General features: G+C 49.7%; 2 protein-coding genes across 8 annotated transcripts in view; one reads left to right on the forward strand and one right to left on the reverse strand.

Annotated features, from left to right (window-relative positions):
* Positions 1-2,716: 2,716 nt before the first annotated feature.
* On the reverse strand, positions 2,717-17,202 carry STMN3 (stathmin 3). The gene is made up of 5 exons (XM_065849629.2): positions 16,961-17,202; positions 10,058-10,153; positions 9,457-9,632; positions 8,498-8,689; positions 2,717-7,861 (listed from the first exon to the last, which is right to left on the reverse strand). Exons 1-5 carry the CDS (start codon positions 16,977-16,979, stop codon positions 7,802-7,804), a joined length of 543 nt encoding a protein of 180 aa, XP_065705701.1. The 5' UTR covers positions 16,980-17,202; the 3' UTR covers positions 2,717-7,801.
* Positions 17,203-19,593: 2,391 nt separating this feature from the next.
* RTEL1 (regulator of telomere elongation helicase 1) overlaps positions 19,594-22,001 on the forward strand; it is a 41,863-nt gene continuing 39,455 nt past the window's right edge. For 6 of the 7 annotated variants that reach the window (XM_071815452.1, XM_065849789.2, XM_071815455.1 and 3 more), the window contains exons 1-4: positions 19,600-19,651; positions 20,014-20,138; positions 20,916-21,114; positions 21,392-21,485. In XM_071815452.1, the coding sequence (XP_071671553.1) occupies positions 20,037-20,138; positions 20,916-21,114; positions 21,392-21,485 (395 nt within the window). In that variant the 5' untranslated portion in view covers positions 19,600-19,651; positions 20,014-20,036. Of the gene's footprint in view, positions 19,652-20,013; positions 20,139-20,915; positions 21,115-21,391; positions 21,486-22,001 lie in introns of all 7 variants that reach the window. The other variant, XM_071815453.1, reaches the window with a different exon arrangement.

The following is a 22,001-nucleotide window of genomic DNA, read 5'->3' on the forward strand; positions in this document are numbered from 1 at the left end:
GGAGCTTCAGGCACCTGTTTCCCAGGCCGTGTTCCACTTGCGTTTATGGCACACGCTGCAGCCCTGCAGAGCTCTGTGGTGTGGCTGTGCCTCTCATTCAAAAGGCCTAATAAAAACTAAAGAGAGAGACAAGTTCTGGAAGACTCTCTTACTGTCCTTATCAGCAATGAATTATAGAAGAAGAGACAGAAAAGTGAACTTTGCACCTGTAGGAGAAAGTGGCCATGCCTGTGCAGTAGCCGTTTTTCATGCAGCTCGGGATTGCTCTGCACAGGTTTGCTCTGTTATGGTGTCCCCAAGCTGTCCCTGAGCTTTGCAGGCACCTCGGTGGGTGTTCTGTGCATCGGCCGTGCAGCGACTGAGAGGCACCATTATCTCTGCAAGGAGAGGGGAACACGACACGCTCAGTGCTGCTTCTGGTTGATCCGGGTCGGGGATTTCCTGCCCATTGCAGATCCCAGGAGCCATCAGCAAATCAGCACTAAATACTGTCCTGCGGTTTTGCTCTCCAGGGTTTCCCTTGGCCACCTTGAACTCTTGCACGTTTTGGTGTAATTTGGTGTCATTTCTGCCGTTTCTGGGCTTATCCTGTGAGCTATGAAAGGCGTGCAGTGATTTTTCAGGAAGGGTTTCTCACACGATCTTAACACATTGTGCTTTTTGTGCAAGTGGGTGGTTAACACATTTGAAAAAAGAGTAGCCAGACCAAAGGCCTGAAAAGCGCTGAATCCCTTTTCGAAACACACTTGATGAGTTTTAGTTCTGTCAGCTTTTCACAGCCACGTGGCGAGTGGCTTTTCCTGCCTTGCCTTCGGTGGTGTCGCTGGCCCATTGCACACGGACTTGGCCTAGTGAACTGTAGTTTTTACATTAATTTCTAATGTCCGATAGATTTGTAGTGGTTTATTTAATACTTACTTTTCCCAAGGCTCTTTTCTTTTTCCATCCTCCCCATCCAGACCAACCCTGTCCTATAACGAGCAGCCAGCTCATGGTCCTCGCTTTCCAGTTCAGCCAAGCTAATACTCACTGGAGTGATATCTCACAAGGAATTCTATTTCTTTTCCTTCTGCAAGGGGACCAGAAATGTTAATTCACCTGCTGGAAATGGTGACGCCCTTTTCCATGGCTGCGTTTCCACCATCACTGCAGCCGGCAGGTCCCCGGGGTCCTGCCCTGGCACCAGTGTCCTCAGGACCCTGCTGGGGCTGGACAGAGCAGGTAAATGTCCCTTTGCCACCGTCACCAGCGCTCAGCAAGCTGGTAAAAAGGCAGCAAATCCACCGCGACCGCCCTGGCCCACTGTTCCCAGCAGCCTGTGGACTCTTGGAAAGCAAAATCCTGCTTTTGCTGCCAGACTCCAGGCAATGGGAACGTCTATGAGCTGCTCCCAGCACCCATGGCCGGAGGAATTCACCTCCTGGCGCTTTATCTGCTCCATCTGTCCCTTTATCAGTGCACAGACTCGCAGCCTTAGTGCTCCTGATGCTGCAGAGGAAGAACATCCTGTTAGTTTTCAAACCTTTACCAAGTTACTCTACAAAATCTTCTTTTTTCTTTTTTTTTTTGGCCTGCCCAGGTGTGCTTTTGCATTTACGTCCCCAGGGCTGCTGTTCTCCCATCCGCTCGCTCACACACGGCTTGAGCATTTTGTGGGGATTCTTCCGAGAGTTAATTATGACGTTTTGCTTTCTTGGCCTGGTTTTGATCTTTGGAGCAGCATTTTGCTGAGTGCTACAGTCTGGTCCAAGACCCCACGATGGTGCTTTTCTGCCCTCTCAGTCCTGGAGGGCGGTGGGAGCGGTGCTGGCTGCTCCTCTTCCCCAGCAGATCCCATTCTGCTGGTTTTCCCCCTCAGATCACAGGAGGATGAAGGACCTGATTTGAATTAACTAGAGGGTGACCATGCTTGGTCTCTAATGTATCTTGAATTTTGTAGCACCAAATGCCTGTCTTCCCAAGACAAATGCTTAATTTATTACATCAATTTTTTTCTTAAGAGCCTGGATTGGTGGTTTATAGCGAACCTCGGAAGCAAAGTCAGCGAGGCTGCATTTGCCATCAGGTCCTTATCTCTGAAATCAGGGAGGTGACCTACGAAGCCAGAGCTCCTGTTTGTGGGGGTGGCACATCCTGTGCACATGTGGGATGAACAACAGGGTGATGCAGCGACACTCCAGCCCCGCACACCAGCTGCCCCCCCAAATTCCCATTTCCCAGCCCTGGGTTCAGCCCTGAGCAGGGGGACCCATCCCCTGGGGTGTCCCCCTGGGTTACAAACCTCCCTGCTCTCCTGTGCGAGTTTGGGGGCATTTTTCTGTACGCGGGATGTGCCGCGAAGCGCTGGCCGTGCCGGGTCTCCCGCATTGGGGTCCCCTCTCCCCCCTCGTCCAGCCCAGGGGAGGCTGGATCGTTTGTCAGGAAAAGCTCATTAAGCAAACACTGGGTTTCTTTTAAAAAAGAAGCTCACATGTTTTTTCAGAAGTGGATTTATTATAATTGTCTTATATATTTTTCGATCTCCCTCTGTGAAGACTTTTTGTACCTGCACCTTTCCTGCCACAAGGAACATCGGCAATACCCTCATTTAAGCATTTTATTCTTTTTTTTCCTCTGAGAACGGTGATAAAATGTAGATCTCTGCATCTTTTACGCTGGATTCAAAGTACTCATTTAGCATACAGATGCTTAAAGTCTGCTTTGTTAAATCGTTAGGTCAATTTTCCATTAAATGCATTTTATTAGTATTCTCACAATACAAAGAGAACTAAAACAATCCATTGATGGAGAGAGATGGACACGTATGGTTTCATACCAAGTTTATTTCTTTTTTTTTTCTTTTTTTTTTTTCTTTTTCCATAATCACTTCTTTTGCACAACAACAACCTTGAGTTGACAATGAAACGCACGTGGGAGACTGAAGGGCAGCGACCGGGGCTCTGGTATTGATGGAAAATCCCTCCCAACCTGCAGTAGCAGGAAGTGAATCCTGCGGGTGCTGAGCCCCAAGTTACAGCATCTCCCGAACCTCCGTTTGTTCCCCCCAGGGTGGCTGGGGTCCCACGACTCAGGACTTTGGTACTTTCCATTTTCAGAGTGTTTTAGAGATGGGGGTGCCTTGGTCCCCTTGGGGTGAGGAGCGTCAGTGTCCCCTTGTCACAAGGAGGGGGAAACTGAGGCACGGGGGATGCCGGGGCGGGGATGCCCAGCTGTCCTCCACTCTCAGGTCCCATCGCACCCATGGTGGGGGGGCAGCTGCATCCTGCACCCCGGGGACTGCGGAGCACCCTAACGCAGGCGCTGGCCCCTCTTCTGCTTTGCTTAAAGACACTGGCTACAAAGGCAGAGTTTATTGGTCTCACTGTGCTTTCATCCCTAGCACAGATGGGAGAAACCTCTAGAACCGTAACAGCCGTTCCCTGGCTCATCCCGAGTGGTGCGAGGGTGTCTGTGCATTTAGCGCTTCCACGGATGCGCTTGTGTGCGCAGCCACCGCGAGGGAGGGAACGACGCAGCAGGATGGGATCTGACAAAGCCCACGAGACCGGCTTTGCAGAGCCAGGCCCAGGCTCTCACCGGCCTGAGCAAAAGCAAGCAGGCTGAAGTCTGCGTTTTATAGAAGGAACAGCAATACTGATCTATCCCAAAGGTAGGATACGTGCAATAGTGAGCTGCCACCATCCGGGGGGGGTCACTGCAAAGGTAACCCCATGTTTGGGCTAGAGCGAGGTTTTTTAATGACTCAAAAATAATAAGACAAGAAATAGACTGAGTCCAGAAGCAGCCTGAGGGGCCAACATTCCCAAAGGCACCAGTTTCCAGGTGGAGCTGAGCACTTTGCTGTAAGGGGCAAGGTGAGTGCAGAGCTTTAATTTGGGACCTGAGGCCAGTTGTCCCGGCTCTCATGCAGCTTTGCTCACCGCTGCCAGCTGGAAACTCATTTGGCTTTAGCTTCCCGCTCAGATCAGAGGCCCTTCTCCAGGAGAGCTCTTTGAGAGGTGTACGCATGCACAAAATAAGTTACCACCCTCTCGTCTTCCCTCCCTCACATGACTGCAGATGCTCGTGGTCCGGGCAGGGGTGCTGCCGCTGCCCCGTGGATGCTGTCCCTGCCAGGCACCGAGTCCCGTGCTCATCTGCTGCTGCAAAAACAGGACTGGAAACGGTCGTTACAAATCTTGATTGATAACCACCTATGGGAATCCATGGAGAACCTCAAGCTCTGCCACAGGGAATGTGGCCCTGGGAACAGGGTCCAAGAATGAGGGAGACTGGGAGGTTAAGGATGTTAATGAGGTTATTCAATTAGTCTTGACTGAGGCATTTAGTATACTGATGCACAGAACCACTAGCAACCCTGGGACATGGAAAGGCATGAAATAATGGTGATCCCGGGCTGTGCCGTGGGTTTGGGAGTGAGTAGGGGGACACCCCTTGTCCAGCCAAAACCACGGGAGCCAGGACAAGCAGCCAAAGCAATCACAGCGTCCAGCGGCACTGGACAAATGCCAAGCTCCTGAACATCCCTGCTGCATTCACCTGCACTGGGCAAACCTCACACTGCTGCACCCAAAGCACCTGGCTGCAGGGGTGAGGCTGTTCCCTTGGCACAACAAACCTCAGCCACGGGTACCAGGCACTACCGGTGCAAAACCCTCCCTGCACATCCCCGCCGCGGGAGCTGCCCCTGCAGCAACACGTTTTCCAGCTGCCTCCGCTGCCCTCACAGCACTGACCCGACAGGGAGAATAATGAGTTTCCTGGTGCTCACACCTGCGTGAGCACCGTGCGCTGGGCTGCTCTCCTGCGGGTTGGTTTTTTGCCAGGCAAAGCTATTGCAAGAATAAACCCGCACCTGAGATCCAGGCTGGTCTGCAGGGAGGGGGAGCACAATGGACCGAGATGGAAGATCCAGGCAGGAGCCGCGTCCAGAGCCTCGGCAGCTGCTTGGGGAGGATGGCTCCAACCAGCACAACCTGCCACCGACCCTCAGCACACACCAAACCTCGCAGCTGCTGCGGGGAACAGCCCAGAGCCTTCACACGAGGAGCTTGGGGTTCACAGCGAATTCTCGGTACCAGAACTGCAGCCTCACCCCGGGACACCCCTCGGCCCGACATGAGGAGCAGCGTCCCCCGCTCGCCGCCCTGCCTGCAGGACTTGGCTGCCTCCAGCTCCTGCTTCCCCATTTTCCAGCTATATTTGCCCCTCTGGTCCAGCATCCCACCCTGCCCACACCCTGCCCGCACCCTGCCTGCACCCAGCCCGGCCGCCGGCTCCTTCAAGCCCCCAGGAAAGAGCGAAAACGGTCATTTCTCTTGTTTTAAACTCCTGCTCATCAGTACAACATTTCTGATAATAATAATAATCATAATCATCATAATCATAGTACTAAAAACAGTATTTACAACAAGCTCCAGGTCAGAATTACACACCAAGCAAACACTCAGCACCACAGAGAGCAGGACAGGCTTAATATCTCGCAGATACCTTCTCAGATCCCACCAACGCGGGACACAGACATTTTACAGTTTCAACCATTTCTTACGCACAAACATTTCATTTAAATTACTTTTAAATTTTTTTTTTAAACTTTTTAAAATTTCTCGTCACTATATGAATGGGGTAATGCTGGCGGTGATGCTGCGCTCTACACAGATGCTTATCTAGGACAGCTGCTACTAAAAACTGATCGTTAGCTACCGTTAAGAAATTCAACCCTCAGTTTCCTTTATGCTCTTTGCCCTAAATATTTTTTTAATTATTTCTTTTTTTGCCATTGACAGCACTCTGGGGCTTTTCTAACAGTCCTGTCCCCCTCCCCGGCCCAGGCAGAGGGGTCTGGGAGTAAATGTGGCCTGTCCTTTGGGGAGCAGAGCGTCCCCAACACCAGCCCGTGGCCACCAAGGGATTTCTCCCAAATCCAGCCAGGACTTCTGGGGAGATGAGCAAAGAGCCCCAGGATCTGATCTCCAGCAGCTGCTGCTCTTTGGCTTTCCAGGGGGTTTCTGCAACCACCTGGTGCTCACTCCAAGCCATCAGCAACCAAATTAAAGCACAGGTTAGGCAGAAAACTGCATCTTCTAGCAAGCCTCAGCACTGATTTATTTGCCAGAGGCAAGAGGATCAATATTCCCCATGAAAACCCCTCGTCTGCTCCAGCTCTGCCATCACCATGCAGAGCACGGTCCGGGGAGCCTGTCTGCAACCCCATGCACTTAAATTATATAGATAAATAGAAAGAATCCTGCCAAATCCAGTGCTGGAGTCACTCAACCCACCCCATAATGGCTCTTTGGAGACACAGCATGCAGAGGACACTAATTGCCACTAATGAAATGTCTCGATGTCTTGGGTGCCCCTTTGGTTTATTCCGGGGTCCAAGGGGGAGCGGTGCCAAAAACCACCCAGCACCCCACGCCGTGTCCCCAAAACACCGCACTGGCCCGTTATAAAAATAACCACCTGGTCACCTCTAAGCACTGGACAGAAGGGAGTTCTCGTTACCTTCTGCTTCTAACGACAGCAGCTTCCACCGCCCCGTCTGCAGGACCGTGCTCCGGGGGTGACTCCTCCGCGCTGTGCCCCCTGTTTGCAGGAAGGTGCCCATTCCCTGCTTTCCAGACGCAACTTTTCCACTTAGTTTTCCAAGGCAGAGGTGAGTGGGGCTGTGGATGTAACTGGGGGGTCAGAGCCCCTCACAGGGCACGGTGGCCACTGGGACCTTGGCTGCTCCATCAGCTGTGACATTAGAAGCTGAAATGTCCACAGACTGTGACAGTCACTCATCCAGATCAGACAGGACTGCCACACTCACGTGTTCTCTGCTCATCCCTACCTCCATCAAGAGACGTGTTGTTTTCTTAAAAATAGGCCTTGGAAAGCTAAGGGTAGCCAAGTAATGAGCATGGGGACCTCGCAGGCAGCAGCTGGCATGTCCTCCCTGCCAGGAGCCCCGGGGCTCCTCTGCCAGCTCCAGCCTCCGCCCCTGCCCTGTGACGGCACCCAAGAGCCACATCCATCTTTGGAAAGAGGGAAGGAGGATTATTCTGTCCACTACAAGGCTATTTCATAATCATGCATTGTCTCTATGGGATTTGCTTTCTTACTATGGATCCTCCAGCACCCGGCACCGAGCTCTGGGTGGAGACCCTCCTCTACTTTCACAAAATCTACCAAACAATCATCCAAAAATGAGGCGTCTGGGGCACTGCCTGGGCTGGCTCCAGGTGCAGCCAAGAGACAGGAGGTCTGCACATCGTGACCCCTGAGCCACCCGTGTCCCCTCTCTTCTGCCACCAGCAAACTGGGGCTGTTCCCTATTCCGCTTCGCACAGAAATTTCCACTTCCTTCCCATTATTCTGAAACTGATATTTGGCTCAGAGCAAACACCAAGAGGAGTAAAAGCTCCGGATAAGAAATCTGTATCTCCGTGACACTGCTGGTTGAATTTATTAATATCTTAATTTTTTTTTTTTACATCAGTTTAAGAAATATTTAAAAAAAAAAAAAAAAAGGAAGAAACCCTCCAAAGAAGCTGTTGGACCGACTGATTGATTCTCTATTTCATGTGAACTAGTTGCTATTCTGCTTAGAGGGCCCTATGAGCTGTGAATCCCCACAAGGACTGACGATTAAGGATGCAGAGATAGAGAAGCGTGTAGCTGGGGGACAAACACCAGGGGACCGGGGGGATGGAGAACTGAACGTTGCATCTAGACAAACAAAAGAAAATGTGTTGGTTGGTCGATCAGTTGGTTTGTTAACAGGAATCAGGTGCCAGATGTGTAGAAAAGCCCTTTATCCGGAGATCTCCTCCCGCTGTTCCTTGTTCCTGCGAACCTCAGCTGCGTGCAGTTCCTGCAGAGACGGGAGAGATGATACCAAAGGGGAAATCTTTAGGGCCAGCCTAGAGCTGCTGATGTCTCTCGACAGATACAGGTTGACACCTTCTGCTTTTGGAACCCTTTTTTTCCTTCTCTCCTGCTCACAGGATTTGCACCAGCCAAGAGGGGATGCAAACCTGTGGCGAATGCATTCATGGCTCCTCTCTGCAAAGCTCTTTGGCCACGCAGCTTCTGGGCACAGAGCGAGCCTGAGCCTGTGCCTTGGAGCTTGAGCTTATCTAGATCAGGCTGGGAACAGGCTGCCCAGGGCAGTGGTGGAGTCACCATCTCTGGAGGGGTTGAACAGATGCGGGGATGAGGTTCTCAGGGATGTGGGTTAGTGACAGGAGTGGGTTAACGGTTGGGCTCGATGAGCTTGAGGGTCTTTTCCGATCAAAAGGATTCTGTGGTTTGATTCTATGATTCTATCAGCCAGACAATATTTTCTGTACTGATCTGGAAGGACACATCCCAGCCCAGCAACAAAACCTCTGTTCCCCTGGTCCCATCACTCTGGGATGACCCTGCATGGACCAGACTCCAAACCTCCTCTGGGCACCAGCATCCCCGCAGGGACCAGCCCCCAGCACCCCCCGGGCATCACACTCGCCTTCTCGCGGAGCCGCTCCCTCAGGGCAGCCAGGTGTGCTTCGCGGATCTCCCTGCTCAGCTCCATCTTGTAGTTGAGCTTCTCCTCGGCCAGGCGGCTGAAGTTGTTGTTCTCCTCCAGCGCCTTGTGCAGCACCTCCCGCTCGTGTTCCCGCTTCTCCGCCAGCTGCTTCAGAACCTGCGCCTCCTGGGTCTGTGGGACAAGGCGTCAGGAGAGGCTCTTCCAGCCCAGAGAGGCTTTCTGACCATCTCCTCTGCTCAAAACCCCACTGTCACCCCGCTCCAGCCCATAACACTCTTCCTTGGAAAATGCTTTAACACCTTTTTGCTGCTGTCAATATCTGCCGGGTGTGGTGTGGCAGGTGATGCAACACTGCCCAGCAGCTCAGTGACACCGAGCTGATGCACCGAGGTGCAGAGGCCTCTCTCCGACTGTCCCCTCATTCTCTGAATTACTTCAATTTGCTCTTCCCTTACCCACCAACATTTGTAACATTTATACTTCGCCTTATTCTATTTTTCCCCTTTTCAATATCTTTGACCAAAAGACATCTTATGCGGCACTCACTGTGTAACGCAGCACAGCCAGAGGTTAGAAACCTCTTAGGCTGGATTTAGGTTTGAAGGTCAAGTTGGGTTTGTGACCAACTGCTACATCTCCTGCAGCATTCTCTGGCAAGAACTGTCCCCCAAGCTAGGTCACAGGGACAAGGTCTGAGAGGACCCCATTCTGCGTGGTTTTTAGAACAGGAGGACAATGATTATCATCAAATCCAATTCCCTGCCTAAACTAGGCTGCAGAACCTTGCTCTGTGATTCCTATATCTCACCTGACATGATAAGAAGTAGAAGAAACCATTTACAGCCATTTTAGATTGCCTTCACTAAGCCAGTTTTAGGGTCTGGGGCAATGAGTACCCGCCACAGAAAAGTCACGGCTTCTACGGGGCATCTCGTTACCTTCCTCCGCTCCTCTGCAGCCTCCAGCCTCCTCTGCAGCTCCTCCAGGGACAGGTCCTTCTTCTTGGGGGGGGAAGAGAGGATGGGGCTCTCAGGAGATAAATCTGAAGGGGACTTCAGGATCACTTCGAAGCTCTGGCCCGATGCCCTCTTATCCAGCTGCTTCACCTCCATATCTTTTTGGGGACAAAAAAACAAATCAGGAGCTCTGTGGTGACACTCGTTCACCTGAGGGCACCGAGCACTTAACACAGGAATTAGGGTGTTCCCATGTCCTGTCCTGGATGACTTTGTTCTACCTCCAAAGTTCCCCCATTAGCGATTAGCTTCATCCATCCCATTTAAATTCCCAGCGTAATTGCAGAAAGGCCATACTGCTGTTAATAGAACATGTGTCACCCCAGTACGAAGCAGACAGCCACTGCGAGCAGCGTCTATCCGGGAAAATGTGGGTTACGTTAATAAAATAGCTGTGAAAGGAGACTAAACAGAGAGAGCCTGGGCTGGAGCAGGGACTGCTGCTCCGGGATGGGACAAACCACGCGCCCTGCCCGAGCATCAGGCAAAGGGTGCTGGGGGTGCTGGGGGACAGGGGCTGTACCTCCATACTGGTAGATGGTGTTGGGATGCGGCTGGGTGTGGAAACAGGAGCAGATGAGGGAGAGCAGAGACAGCTCCTTCATTTTCTCCTTGTAGGCTGCAAAATAAGAAATAGCAATGAGAAGATAATCTGGCAGCAGTGGCAGCTCATTTTCATGGAGAGAAGCAGCAAGTAGACACAAGGAAACCTGCTGGCAGGTACAAGGGCATAGGCCTTGGCTCTGCCTCTGGATGTCCCACACATCCTTGTGCCTGGCCTTGGTTTGTCCCCTTGTCACCAAGTTCCTGTTTCGCCCTCCAGCAGAGGTGAATCTGCAACTCGGCTGCCAACGCCACCTTCAGAACAAGACCCTCTGCTGGGCCAGGAAAGGGAAATCCCCCAAACTTTGTGATATGAAAAAGCATTTGAAGCAGATCAATTTTGAAAAAACAGAACCAAACCAAACCACCATGCTGTGTACCACATGCCCTCAGGAACAGCCTTCAGATCCCTCTGTCTTCCCTCAGCCATTCTGGTGGGAAAACAGTGGTTCCATATGCCTGCACCTATTTCTCCTCCTTGGCACAAAACCTCACCCTAATTAACACCCCCCTTTTGCTAACTGACATTCTCTGCAGCTCAGATCTTTTTTAGTTTGCTCCACATTCTTATTTTAATACTTTGCCCAGTCCTGCTGTTAAATGCAAACCAAATAGGAGCAGTTTGCATCAGCAGCGCCAGCCGCAGAGCAGGACAGCTGTGATTTTGCTCTTAATGAACAAAGTCTTCGGAAGCCTCTGGCAGTGCTGTATTGTGCTCCAAGCCATGGCAAGCAGCAGAAAGCTCACGTATCTCTCAATGTGCTGCCTGGAGCCCAGAGAAGGGTCCCCTGGACTAAATGAGAGACATAATCATTGAGCAGGAACGAATCACACACCGAGGCTGCTGCTCTACCATTACATCTGGTCCTGGGTAAAATGAGGCATTAAGCAGATGTGCCACAGCCCTGTCCCACTCCTTTAACTGTCTCCCAGCACTTGTTACAGCGCACAGTGCTTTGTATTTCATTACTTCAACTTCAGTGGGTTTCCCCAGAATGGTTTCATGATGACTGTATGATGCCTGTCCAGAGGGATGTCACAGCTGCCTCCATTCCATTGGGATTTGCCCTGAAGAGCAAACTGACCATCCCTCTCTGTCAATTACAATGAAAAGCAGCGAGAGGACAAAGAGCCATCGTTTCACTGAGCTGCGGCAGCTTTAACGGCTGGGGAGGTGCCGTGTGGCCTTTTCCTGGGGTCCTGTAGAACCCTTCCAACTGAGATATTATTCTTTCTATTCTATTCTATTCTATTCTATTCTATTCTATTCTATTCTATTCTATTCTATTCTATTCTATTCTATTCTATTCTATTCTATTCTATTCTATTCTATTCTATTCTATTCCATTCCATTCCATTCCATTCCATTCCATTCCATTCCATTCCATTCCATTCCATTCCATATTAGAATTGGGGTGAAACGTTACAAAAACCTAAGTTTTGTAAACTAAGAAGAGAATAACCTGTAGAAGGTATCTCAGAGTCCTGTCCTTGCATTTTAGTGGCTTCATGAGAGCTCAGGGAGCTATTGAGCTGCAAGGTGCAGTCAGTCCCCCAGCACTTCTGAATATTTACACCCAGTCATCGGCACAGTACGATCCTACTCTGTTTATATTCCACCGCCCACCCCATGCAATAATTAATCTTTATTAACATTTTTCATCTAGCTTTTCCGTGCACAGGGGTCCAAGTCCCCCAGGTGCTTTGTCTCCCGTGTCCCCTTTCCTCTGCTCCCTCTAGCGCTCTACGGCACACACTGCATTTCCATTTCGCCCTGCTTTGCATGAGCACCATATACAGCATTTATCCATGGAAAGTGTTTGTCTCCAAGCAAACCCCTAGAGACACCATCCAGCTGCTCCCCGAGCAGCCACAGTGCTGGGGATAGGGGAACAGCTGGAAACGGGTGCACGAGCTGCAGGAACCATCTCCCTGCTCGCCATGTGCCTGGCCAGAGGCTCTCACCACCTATTCTTCAATAAAACTTTTGTTCTCTGCTTCCTAACCAGGTAAAATTAAACCATAGACTGTTTGAGCAACCTGTCATTTTGTTTGGTGTTTAAAGATGTCCAGCGAAACCGAGTGAGGCCATTTAGGCTCAACACCAATACAGAGTCATTCAGAATAAACCAGAGGCACAGCAAGAGTAATTGATGTGAATTCAGCTAATTTAAACGGATGAGACTGGATGTGCTATGTCTGATAGCAAGGTCAAAGGAAGGTTATTGCAAGAAAATAATTTGGTTTGCAAAGATAACTTGGGAGAATAAAAATTGCTTCCATAAAGAATGTCATATCATGAAAAAATTAGAACAGTCCAATTATAGACGGAGCCAAAGCACAAACAGAAGGTAGAGAAACTAAAGAACCAGGGAACCGAGTCCTTCAGCACAAAGACCACAATGCCACGTACACAACAAAAGCAACCACAGTCCTTGATGAGCCTTGAGACTACAACAGGCTGGGCCACTCTCACCTGCCACGGATCCTACCGTACAAATAATGGCCGGACCTTCACCTCATCTAACGTGCTTCCATCTTCTTACTCCCCCGCTTCCAAAACCAGCATGGCAAGAGAGCTCACACAACCAGAAAACACTAGTGGGGTTTTTTTCAGATCAGTGGTTGTACCTGCACTGGTGCCACCCTCCATCTCAGCTGCTCACCAGGAGATCTGAGGCCCAGAACTGACCACGGGCTCCTGTGGAAGCATCTGCGGGCACAGGCAGATGTGAGGGTTCCTCTGCCTTTGGTCAGACGTCTGCTAAACCATCACCCAGGACCAGTTCCCAATGCCCAGGACTAGTTCCCATCACCCAGGACCAGTTCCCATCACCCAGGACCGGTTCCCATCACCCGGCTCCTTCCCTCCCGGGCTCCATGTGCATCTCACGTACGCCACATCCCTGCACGTTCTGCACAGCCAATGCATTAACAAATCACTCAAGCTGTAGCACTGGAACGTGTGGGCTGCTTCTGGGAAAACAAGCAGGGAAATCTCCTCTTCTATGGGCTCAGCAAGGGAGAAGGGTCCAAGCTGCGCAGCAGAGACCTGGCAGCCTGGGCTGGGTGGGGATTGATGGTCGGAGAGGAGAGGAGCATGGTTGGGTTTGCTTGAGAAAGCAGAGGAAGGAGCCAAAGGGAGGCAGGTGTCTGTGAATTTGGGGCAAACGTGCATTCAGGTGAGACAAAGAGTGAATCAGGCAGCAGTTCATGGGACAGTCAAAGACCGGAGTCCAACGCCACCATGTGCCAGGTACCAACACACTGTGTGACCACAGTCACTTGGTCTTTGGACCTTGGTTTCCTTTGCATTAACTGAGGATTATTGTACCTCCGCATTACACAATGGTGTTATTTGTATAAACATGTTCAGAGAACACAAGATTCTCTAGTGCAGCACTGAAGATGTAGAGGTAGCCTGAAGGAATAAAAGGATTGTTTAGAAATATGCTGAGCACATTCATCAGCTGGGATGTCCTCAAGTGCTACAGCACACGCACATGGGCTTTGATTGCTCTCCAGCTCTTCTATATTTCTAAATCATATCCAAAGATTTGACCATCAGCTTAACTACCCTCTGCATAGGAGACTTTTTTTCCAAATGTTAAGCTTAGACCTGGAAGAACAAAGCCCATGTCAGTAGGGCAACTGGGAGGGATTAGCCAGGCATGTTGTTTCCAGTTACCGTAGGGGTACAGAAGTTTTGGTATTGTCATCAAGAATCATCAGCCCTGTTCACCCAAGAAAGCCTGAAGCTGGAATCCATCCTGCTGCCCAAACTGCAGCCGCAAAGGTCTAATCTGCAGCCTTCCAGTTCCCACATCACACCCCTACATCTCAGCTTTTCCTTTGCAGAAGCAGAATGTGTTCACCTGATGAGACAATCCCTTCACCAGGTCTGAACCTACACTGACAGACTCCAAGAAAGGGCTTTTGGAGATATCTGGGGGATCCTCACAGACTCTACGTGGTACCATCAAAGAGGATATGATTTATATTTTAGAAAGAACTAATATTTTCCAAGGAGTTAGACCCCTCATTTGGATACAATGTTAAGAAGTATACTAAAAATGCCTACAATAGATTCTCTTGGCCTGTAAAACTGAAGTCCCAATAAAAGTACCATACATTTCTAAGAGCATATACACTCCATCAACACCTGAAGAGAAAGAAAATAGAGAACAGAGGGATGGAGAGTTTGATAGAAAGGACTGTGACCCTCTCCAGCATGGGCAGTTCAAGTGTCAGGACTGGGCAACACCATGGGGTGTCCACCAACACGGAGAAGGGCTTGAGGGGAAAGCCCAGACCTACACAGATGGCTCTCACAGGTCGGCGCAGGAGAAGAAAACCTCAAGATCCAGCAAGGCACATTGACCATGGCCAGTTTCCTCTTGGCTCCACCTTCTCAGACACGCAAACCTCGGAGAAAAATTACGTTAATGACAGTCACGAGGTGGTCACCTTCCTGCATCATTTCATAATCTTGTGTCTCTTTATTCACCCCAGATGCCTAAAAATGGTGGGGAGCAGCTCTGCAGGGTCCAGCCGGGCTCCTCTGGAGCTGCACAGGAGCACAGCGCCCAGTGCCGATGCTGCGGAGGAGGTTGGAGGCTCCATCCCTGCCCGGTCTGCCCAGCGGCACGGCCACCACCGGCCACCACCGGCCACCACCGGCCACCACCGCAGCCCAGCCTGCACTGAGCATGTGCCGCCGATTCCGCTGCTCCAGCCCCAAAACCAACCGCCTCAGCCAGGAGACAACACCTGGGGCGGCAGGGACAACAGAGGTGGCTGCTGGGCTGGGGGAAGCCAACCCCATTTCTTTGCATCCCAGGGATTTGGCTGTTTAAACAAACACAAGGAAATCTTCCCAAGGGGGATGAGCCTCCGGGCATCAGCTGCAGACAATTGCAGCTGCTCTCCTTTCAGCACGGATTTCCTTTTGCTGCAGATAAAGAAGAAAATAATGAAGCAAGCAAACAAGACTCTTTTCCTTCATTTAAGGATTTGCTTGCCTTTTCCTCCTGCCTTTCCAGGCTGCTCTCTGTCCCTGCTATAGGCGCTATAGGTGACAGGGGGCTGCAAAGGCAGCAGGGCGAGGCTCAGCCCCGCTTCCTCCTTCCGCAACGTTTCCCTATTCTCTTCCCTCCTGCACAGCACTGGTTTCCATGACTTTCTGCTCCTTGCAATTCTTTCTCTACTTGATCTGACCCACAAGGAAGAGAGGTTTCTTTGAAGCACACGATCCCTCATGATCCTAAGTCTCTCTTGGCAGTAAAACTGCATCTTTGGGAGGATGAAATGTGCCGTCGGCGTGTGGTGCGTTGGGAGGGTGGGAATGCAGACACTGGAAAACGCACGTTATGCCTGCGCAGGTTTTATCCACCACCTCGTCCATCTCAAGTTTGATGCAACCTTGGCTTAGATGGAGCCGTCCGCTCCCCCCCAAACCTGCAAATAAGGTCCAGTCCTGTTCCGGAGGAGAGGACGGCAGATGGGTGGGACCCCCTGAGTGGGTACTGGCGCACACGTTCATCGAGACAGGGACATTCGCAGAAATATACACATTACCCGGGGATTTTCTGTCATAGAGATGCATTTTTACAATGCTGCTTTACAGCCTTTAATTGCACGCAAAGCCCACTCAGCGTCAGCTGCACCCTTACCCCCCCCAACGCCCTCCGGCTCTCTGTCCTCCTCTCCCCTCCATCTACCAGTGTTTTAAAAGGAGAAAGGAATAGAAAATGCACAGCAGGGGACATGGGCAAAGGCCGGGGAAGAAGGAAGAAGTGTCACCCCGTCCCCTGGCTGGTTCCCTGCGGGGGGACACAAAGCACTGCCCGCTTTTCCTGTTCGGCTGTGGCTCCTGCTCAGCCCTACACCCCAGGATTCAGCTTCTCCTGCCCAAGCCCTTCTTTGTGTAGAATTCAGAGCCAGCTCAACAGAAAACTTTTTTTTTCTTTTTTTTAAGAAAAAGACCCTCTAAAGCCACTTGTACCATTTCAGGCTTTTTTTCTCCTTCACCCACATCACCAGTTTCAGCCATCTGCATCCCCCCTCCCCAGTTAAAAGGGGCAAGACGCATCTTTAGGAAAACCGAAGCAGCCCTGTGGTCCTGCAGCCGAGCCGCTGCGATCCCCGGTCCTGCTGCAGGAGGGAGGAAGGGCTTCCCTTGCAGCACTGGATTCCACCCAACGCCATCAGAGGACCGCTCCCCCTGTAGCATCTCCTAACGAAGATGCGTGAGCTGTGGAAGAAATCTCGGCATGAGGAGCCCTGAGAATACGCAGAAACCCACCCAGGTTATTCTGCTTGTGTTTGGGGGGATTTTCTAGGGCGTTACTGTCAGTCTCGTCTGTGTCTTTCTTTCCATCACCCATTTAGGCAGATGATCTTTACAAAACAAAAAGTAATTGCTGGTTTCTCTGCACCCAGCTACACGCCATGCACATTTTTCTTAGGGAATAAAAAAAATGCTGTATCATGTTACAGAAATCATAATTAATTGGCATGCAGCAGCATCTTCTTATGGCACAATGTGACAGCAGCAACATTTTAAATTGGCAAGTTTATCACATGTGTATTCATATTAAAATAAAAAGCCCACCTGCTATTTTGCATCACAGGGGTGTGTGTGTGTGTATGGGGGAGGACAGGGAACAATGCTGCCGTACCAGCTGCCTCCGCATCGGAGAACTCCCCCGAAATGCAGGAAAAAAATAAACCAACTCAGAATAACGACGAAAAGAATAAAACCTCATGGTTCTGTAAGAGGATTGATGATAAGCCCCCCGAAAAAAAGAGCTGTGTGTCCTACCTGAGACAGTGCTGGCCATGCTGCTGCTGCGGCGGAGCGAGCGGGTGCTGCAGGAGCTGCGGGTGCTGCAGTGCTGCGGGGAGGGGGCCGGGCTCAGCTGGAGGGGGCTGCAGCCATCCACGGGGAGACGGGCGGGGGGGCAGGAGAAGCAGGGTCACTAGTTCAGAATATGAATTAGCGTATCGGGCCTCCTTCCCGGGGTGGGTTTGACAGCTGAGCCCTCCCAGGCACGGCTGCCGTGGGGGGGGCGGGAGACACACCCAGCCAGGCTCTGGCTGAAGATGATTTTTCCTCCTCTTGCTCCTTTTCTTGTCTGGTCTAGATAAGCAAATCTCCTTTTTCCCTTGCTGAAAGCAGAAATAAGCAAATAAATTTATTTTATTTTATTATTTTATTTTATTTTATTTTTTAAACTATCCATTCCAAGGCGGTGCCCACCCGCAGGGCCAGGTCTGGGGTCCGGCTTAGCTAGGCTGAGGTGTAAAAACCAAACCCCAAACCACGCAGCGGTTTAGGCAGAAGGGATCCCAGGCTTGGCGTTTTTAAGTAAGTTGTTTTTTTGCACCTGCACTGGGGCAGAAAAGGGGCTGCGGCTTGAGGGGGAGAAATGCTGTAAAAGCAGAGGAGGAAAAACCAAACGGAGCCTTTGAATTCAATGTGTTCTCTCTGTGTTTGTCCCCACCCCAAACGCCAGGAGCTCTTTTCCTTTTCTGCCCTGTTTTCTATCATTTCTATCATTTCCATCTGTGGTTGTCACTGGGGGGCCAACGCATCTGTGCTTTTAGAGCATCCCACACACATTTGGGACCAGGGACCCCCCCAGTCCCCACCACCAGCTGCTCCTGGCCCACTGTGGCTGCACAAACCCTGCGCATCCTTTTGGGCTGAAAACCCCAAATCTGCCAGCGCTGCAATGCAGACACTCCCAAACAATTCCAGCAGCTGCAGGAACTCTGGGTTCCCAGAGCTGCTGATGCTCTGGCGTGGCTGGGCAGGACCACAGGCAGCACCTGCTAAATCCAGTTAAAAAGAGAGATTTTTCAGTTTTTCCTACTTATTTTCCCCCCTCTCCGACCGTCCTATTCCTTCAACACTGTATGTAAAAAGAAAAAAAAAAAAAAACCACAGAAAATAAGTCTTATTCAGAATAATATTAACACTATCCACAAATTTTAAATGTGTGTTTGGAATGGGAGCTTTCTCATTACCATTAACCGGTCCCTGTTCAGTCCAAGGCTTGTTTTGTAGTTGTAGCTCCCTCTACTTACTCCTTGGGTTGAATCTCTAAGACTTTACATGTTTTCTGGAAGCCTGAATTGCATGTTTTTAAAAACACGCTCCCCATTAACAGAAAGCAGCAGCTTTCCCAGGCACCCGAGTAATTTCCCCTTTATTGAGGATGAGCTCTGACTTTGCCTCACACACCATACCCAAGAGGGTCCGTCTGCCTCTTGCAGCTTTTCCGGAGGTTCTAGATGGAAATTCAGTACACGTTTTACTCCTTTGTATTTAGAAAAAGGTACAGAATGCTTTCCAGGTGCCACAGAATGTGTCCCTGTGGAAAACACTGCACGAGAAATGGTGAGAAAACTGGATTCATGCGGCTATGCCACACATCATACACTTTAGCCCAAATATGGTTCACACTTTCTAGATAACCCATTATATAAATAAAGTTAATACAACTAATTCTGTCTCTGTCTGCTACACTAGGCAATATTTCTTCTTTGTTTTAAATGTGAATACCTTTTCAAGTTCTCCCTGATTTTCACTAGGGAGTATAAGCAAGAATCCAGTATTCTTTTTGAAGGTGGAAAGTGGTGACTATTTGGCAAACATGTCCCATGCCTTCATCACCCGGGACATCGGAGCAGGCAGAAATCAGGAACAATAGATTTTCATAAAGAATCAGTAAAGAAATTGGTCTTGTAGCACGCGCTTCTTTCCCTACCTCATTGCAAGTATTCCTAGATGTCTTTTGATACAGGAAGAGCTTCTTCCAGTAACTCAGGCTTTCAACAATGCTAAAAAATGCTAATTTACTGCAGTGTGCCTGTGCAAAGTGGTGCCGCTCTGACGGAGACAGACCTGCCAGCTGGGGTCTGGTCGCCCTCCAGCTCCTTTGCCTTGGGCGGTAACACTGCTTCAATCAACATTCATTAAATAACAGTTAAAATAATCCCATTTGATACACTCTTGATATTATTATTCAATGTTGCAAATTTCTATTTACAAGACATAATGACACAACATCCTATGTATTTATAATGAGTTTAAAACCTTTATTCTCCGTTATAAACGCCTTATCCCACACTCTCATTTTACAGCCTTTACCAAGTAATTTCTTCTGCAGCTTATTCTTGCACAGCTGTTCTGTTGTCAAGTTAAACAGTTCAGAGTCAGAAAAAAGAACAAAACCAGCTGTTACATTTTGCGTGGCGCTGTGAAGATCCCAAGGAATAACTCAATGCTCTGCAACCCCTCGGCTACAGTTAAAGACAATTTACTATTCAGGTAAGTGGCCCAGGCCCAGGCCCCGCCGCCATAGCCGCTCCCGCAGCCACCGCCCCGTTCCCTTGGCAACGCCGCAGCTCTCGCGAGAGAGTCCGCCGGAAGTGACGCACAGGCGTAAGGGGCCGGGCGGAAGCGCACGTGATACAGGCGCGGGCATTCCGAACGGCGGAGTCGGAGGTGAGGTGGCTGTTGTGCTGTTCCTGTTGCTATGGCAACCGCCGCCGGGGCCGGGAGTGCGGCCGGGCTGGAGCGGGTGGAACGTCCCGGGAACGCGGACCGGGCCGCACCGGAGCGGATGGAGCGTCCTGGGATGCGGCCTGGGCCGCACCGGAGCGGGCGGGAGGCCCTGGGCCGCGGCCTGGGCCGGCTCCTCGGCATTCCCATGGCCGGGCCCAGAATGCCCGTGAGCCTCCTGCCCAGGCTGCAGTCCGTCTGAAACCCGGGCTTTTCGTGCAAGCGAACCGGCGCTGCCTCCAGTTCCTCAGCTTTCTGCGGGCCCACGGTGCAGCCCCGGGCCCAGGGTGACCGCTGCTCGACAGTTCCTTGCAGGTGCTGGAGGAACATGCCCAGGATAACGCTGAACGGCATCACGGTGGAGTTCCCGTTCCAGCCCTACCCCTGCCAGGAGGCCTACATGGCCAAGGTGCTGGAGTGCCTGCAGAAGGTGGGTGCTGCCTCCGCCCCCAGCCCTTCGGTTTCATTTACTGCATTTTATTTCTAACCGTGAAAAACAACTTCTATAAGAAGAGGTTGTGACAATTCAAGTTTACTTTTCCTTGTCCCTATGCTGCCCTTTCCAAATTTTCCCTGACCTAAGGGAAGCCTATTGCGCATATATATATATATACATATATATATAAATTCTTTCAATACGATTGAACACAAATTGTCATGAAAGCTCAGCCACTAGCTTTTCTGCAACTTACAGTGTTTTTATGCACTTTGACACTGTGACATCCAGTAGGACTGTTTAAAAGTGCTTGGATAATTTTCTGCCTAGACTTTGATGTGGAATATAGTCTTAATTCTAATGGAAACTGACATTCTGTAGTCTAAGAGTCACTTTCTGGTTTTGTTTGTTGTTTTGTTTTGTTTTGTTTTGTTTTTCCTTCCAGTAACTTCTAATATTTTCATGTTTTTTATGCTGAAATGTGATACATTTTAGTTGCTCTAAAAGTGGAGAATTCCTCTGCTAAATAAAGCATAGTGTCTGGCTCTTGGTTTTAAATTGAGCCTCACTAAGCTGATGAGGGTCCTACAGGTCGTGCATTTATATCAGCCTTACGTGGGGTACATGTCTGGTTTTTGTTATATAGTGGAGCCTACCAGGCAGCGATCTCTTTTTTACCAAGGAAATGCAGTACAGCGCAAAGACCAGTTGTAGTTACGTCTCCAAATTGCTCACTTTCCCTCCTTTTTATTTTATTTCTCTCCAATAAAGAAGGTAAATGGCATTCTGGAGAGCCCTACGGGCACAGGAAAGACCCTCTGCCTGCTCTGTTCCACTTTGGCTTGGAGAGAGCATTTCAAAGACACGATCTCGGCCCGCAAGATCGCCCAGCGCATGAACGGGCTGGAGCTCTTTCCCGAGAGACCGATGTCCTCCTGGGGCAACGCTGCCACAGATGCTGACATCCCAGGTAAGCGTGTAATTAGACAAGCCTTGGAGCTGGTGTTGAGCAGCTGAAGCACAGATTCACACTTTTTTGTAGATTTTAAAGGTGTTTTCAGTGTTCTTGTATTTTCTCAAAGCATTAGAAACTCATTTACCTCATTTTGTGTGTGTGAATAGTTAGATGACAGAATTTCTTGCAAACTTTTACCATAGAACCAGCTGGGAAAAGAGGCTGATTATATTTCCAGTTCTTCTTTCTGTGCTAATGATATTTTTCTGCTTTTTTGTCCTCTCTTTTGCAGCTTATTACACTGACATTCCTAAAATAATTTATGCCTCCAGAACTCACTCACAACTTACACAGGTCATTAATGAATTAAAGAACACAGTCTACAGGTAAATGTGATTTAGGATAATGTTCAAAGAAAAGGTGGATAAATCTGCCTGGTTTAGTTACTGCTTGAATTTATGTGGATGAATATATAAAAAATTATATCCAGTGAAATGTAGTTTTCGTAATGTGCATGTGTAGAACCTGTGTTTATTTGTTGTTTAGTTTGTCTTTTGTTTTGGTTTTGTTTAGTTTTGTTTGTTTTGCTTTGTTTTTTGCTTTTCATAATTCACAGCTTCTTTTATATTCTATGTTCATAGAATTTCCTGAATCTGGTCTGGTTTTAGTTCCTGACCTCACACATTTACTTCTAAAATTACCTTTTTGTTTTCTTTTCTGGGGCATTTCTTTAAGGCAGTGGGAAACCATTACAAAGTTGAATTCCTTATGCCGATGTAAATCTGTGAAGAAGTTTGTGGTTTTGCTGTACCAATGTCTGTCACAGTTGCCAGCTGTTGAGATGCCAGTGTGTTGACTGAGCTCTTTGGCCAGACAGTAATAATTCGTATGCTTGTTTCTTG

This window comes from Patagioenas fasciata, chromosome 16, assembly GCF_037038585.1.
Source record: "Patagioenas fasciata isolate bPatFas1 chromosome 16, bPatFas1.hap1, whole genome shotgun sequence".
Taxonomy (NCBI): domain Eukaryota; kingdom Metazoa; phylum Chordata; class Aves; order Columbiformes; family Columbidae; genus Patagioenas; species Patagioenas fasciata.

Bases quoted from the DNA above. Each gene is read 5' to 3' on its own strand.
- STMN3 (XM_065849629.2), bottom strand. The intron at 9,633-10,057 runs GTACAGCCCCTG...GTCCCCAAAAAG, and splicing joins CACCATCTACCAGTATGGAG to ATATGGAGGTGAAGCAGCTG. The intron at 8,690-9,456 runs GTAACGAGATGC...CTTGTCCCACAG, and splicing joins CTGCAGAGGAGCGGAGGAAG to ACCCAGGAGGCGCAGGTTCT.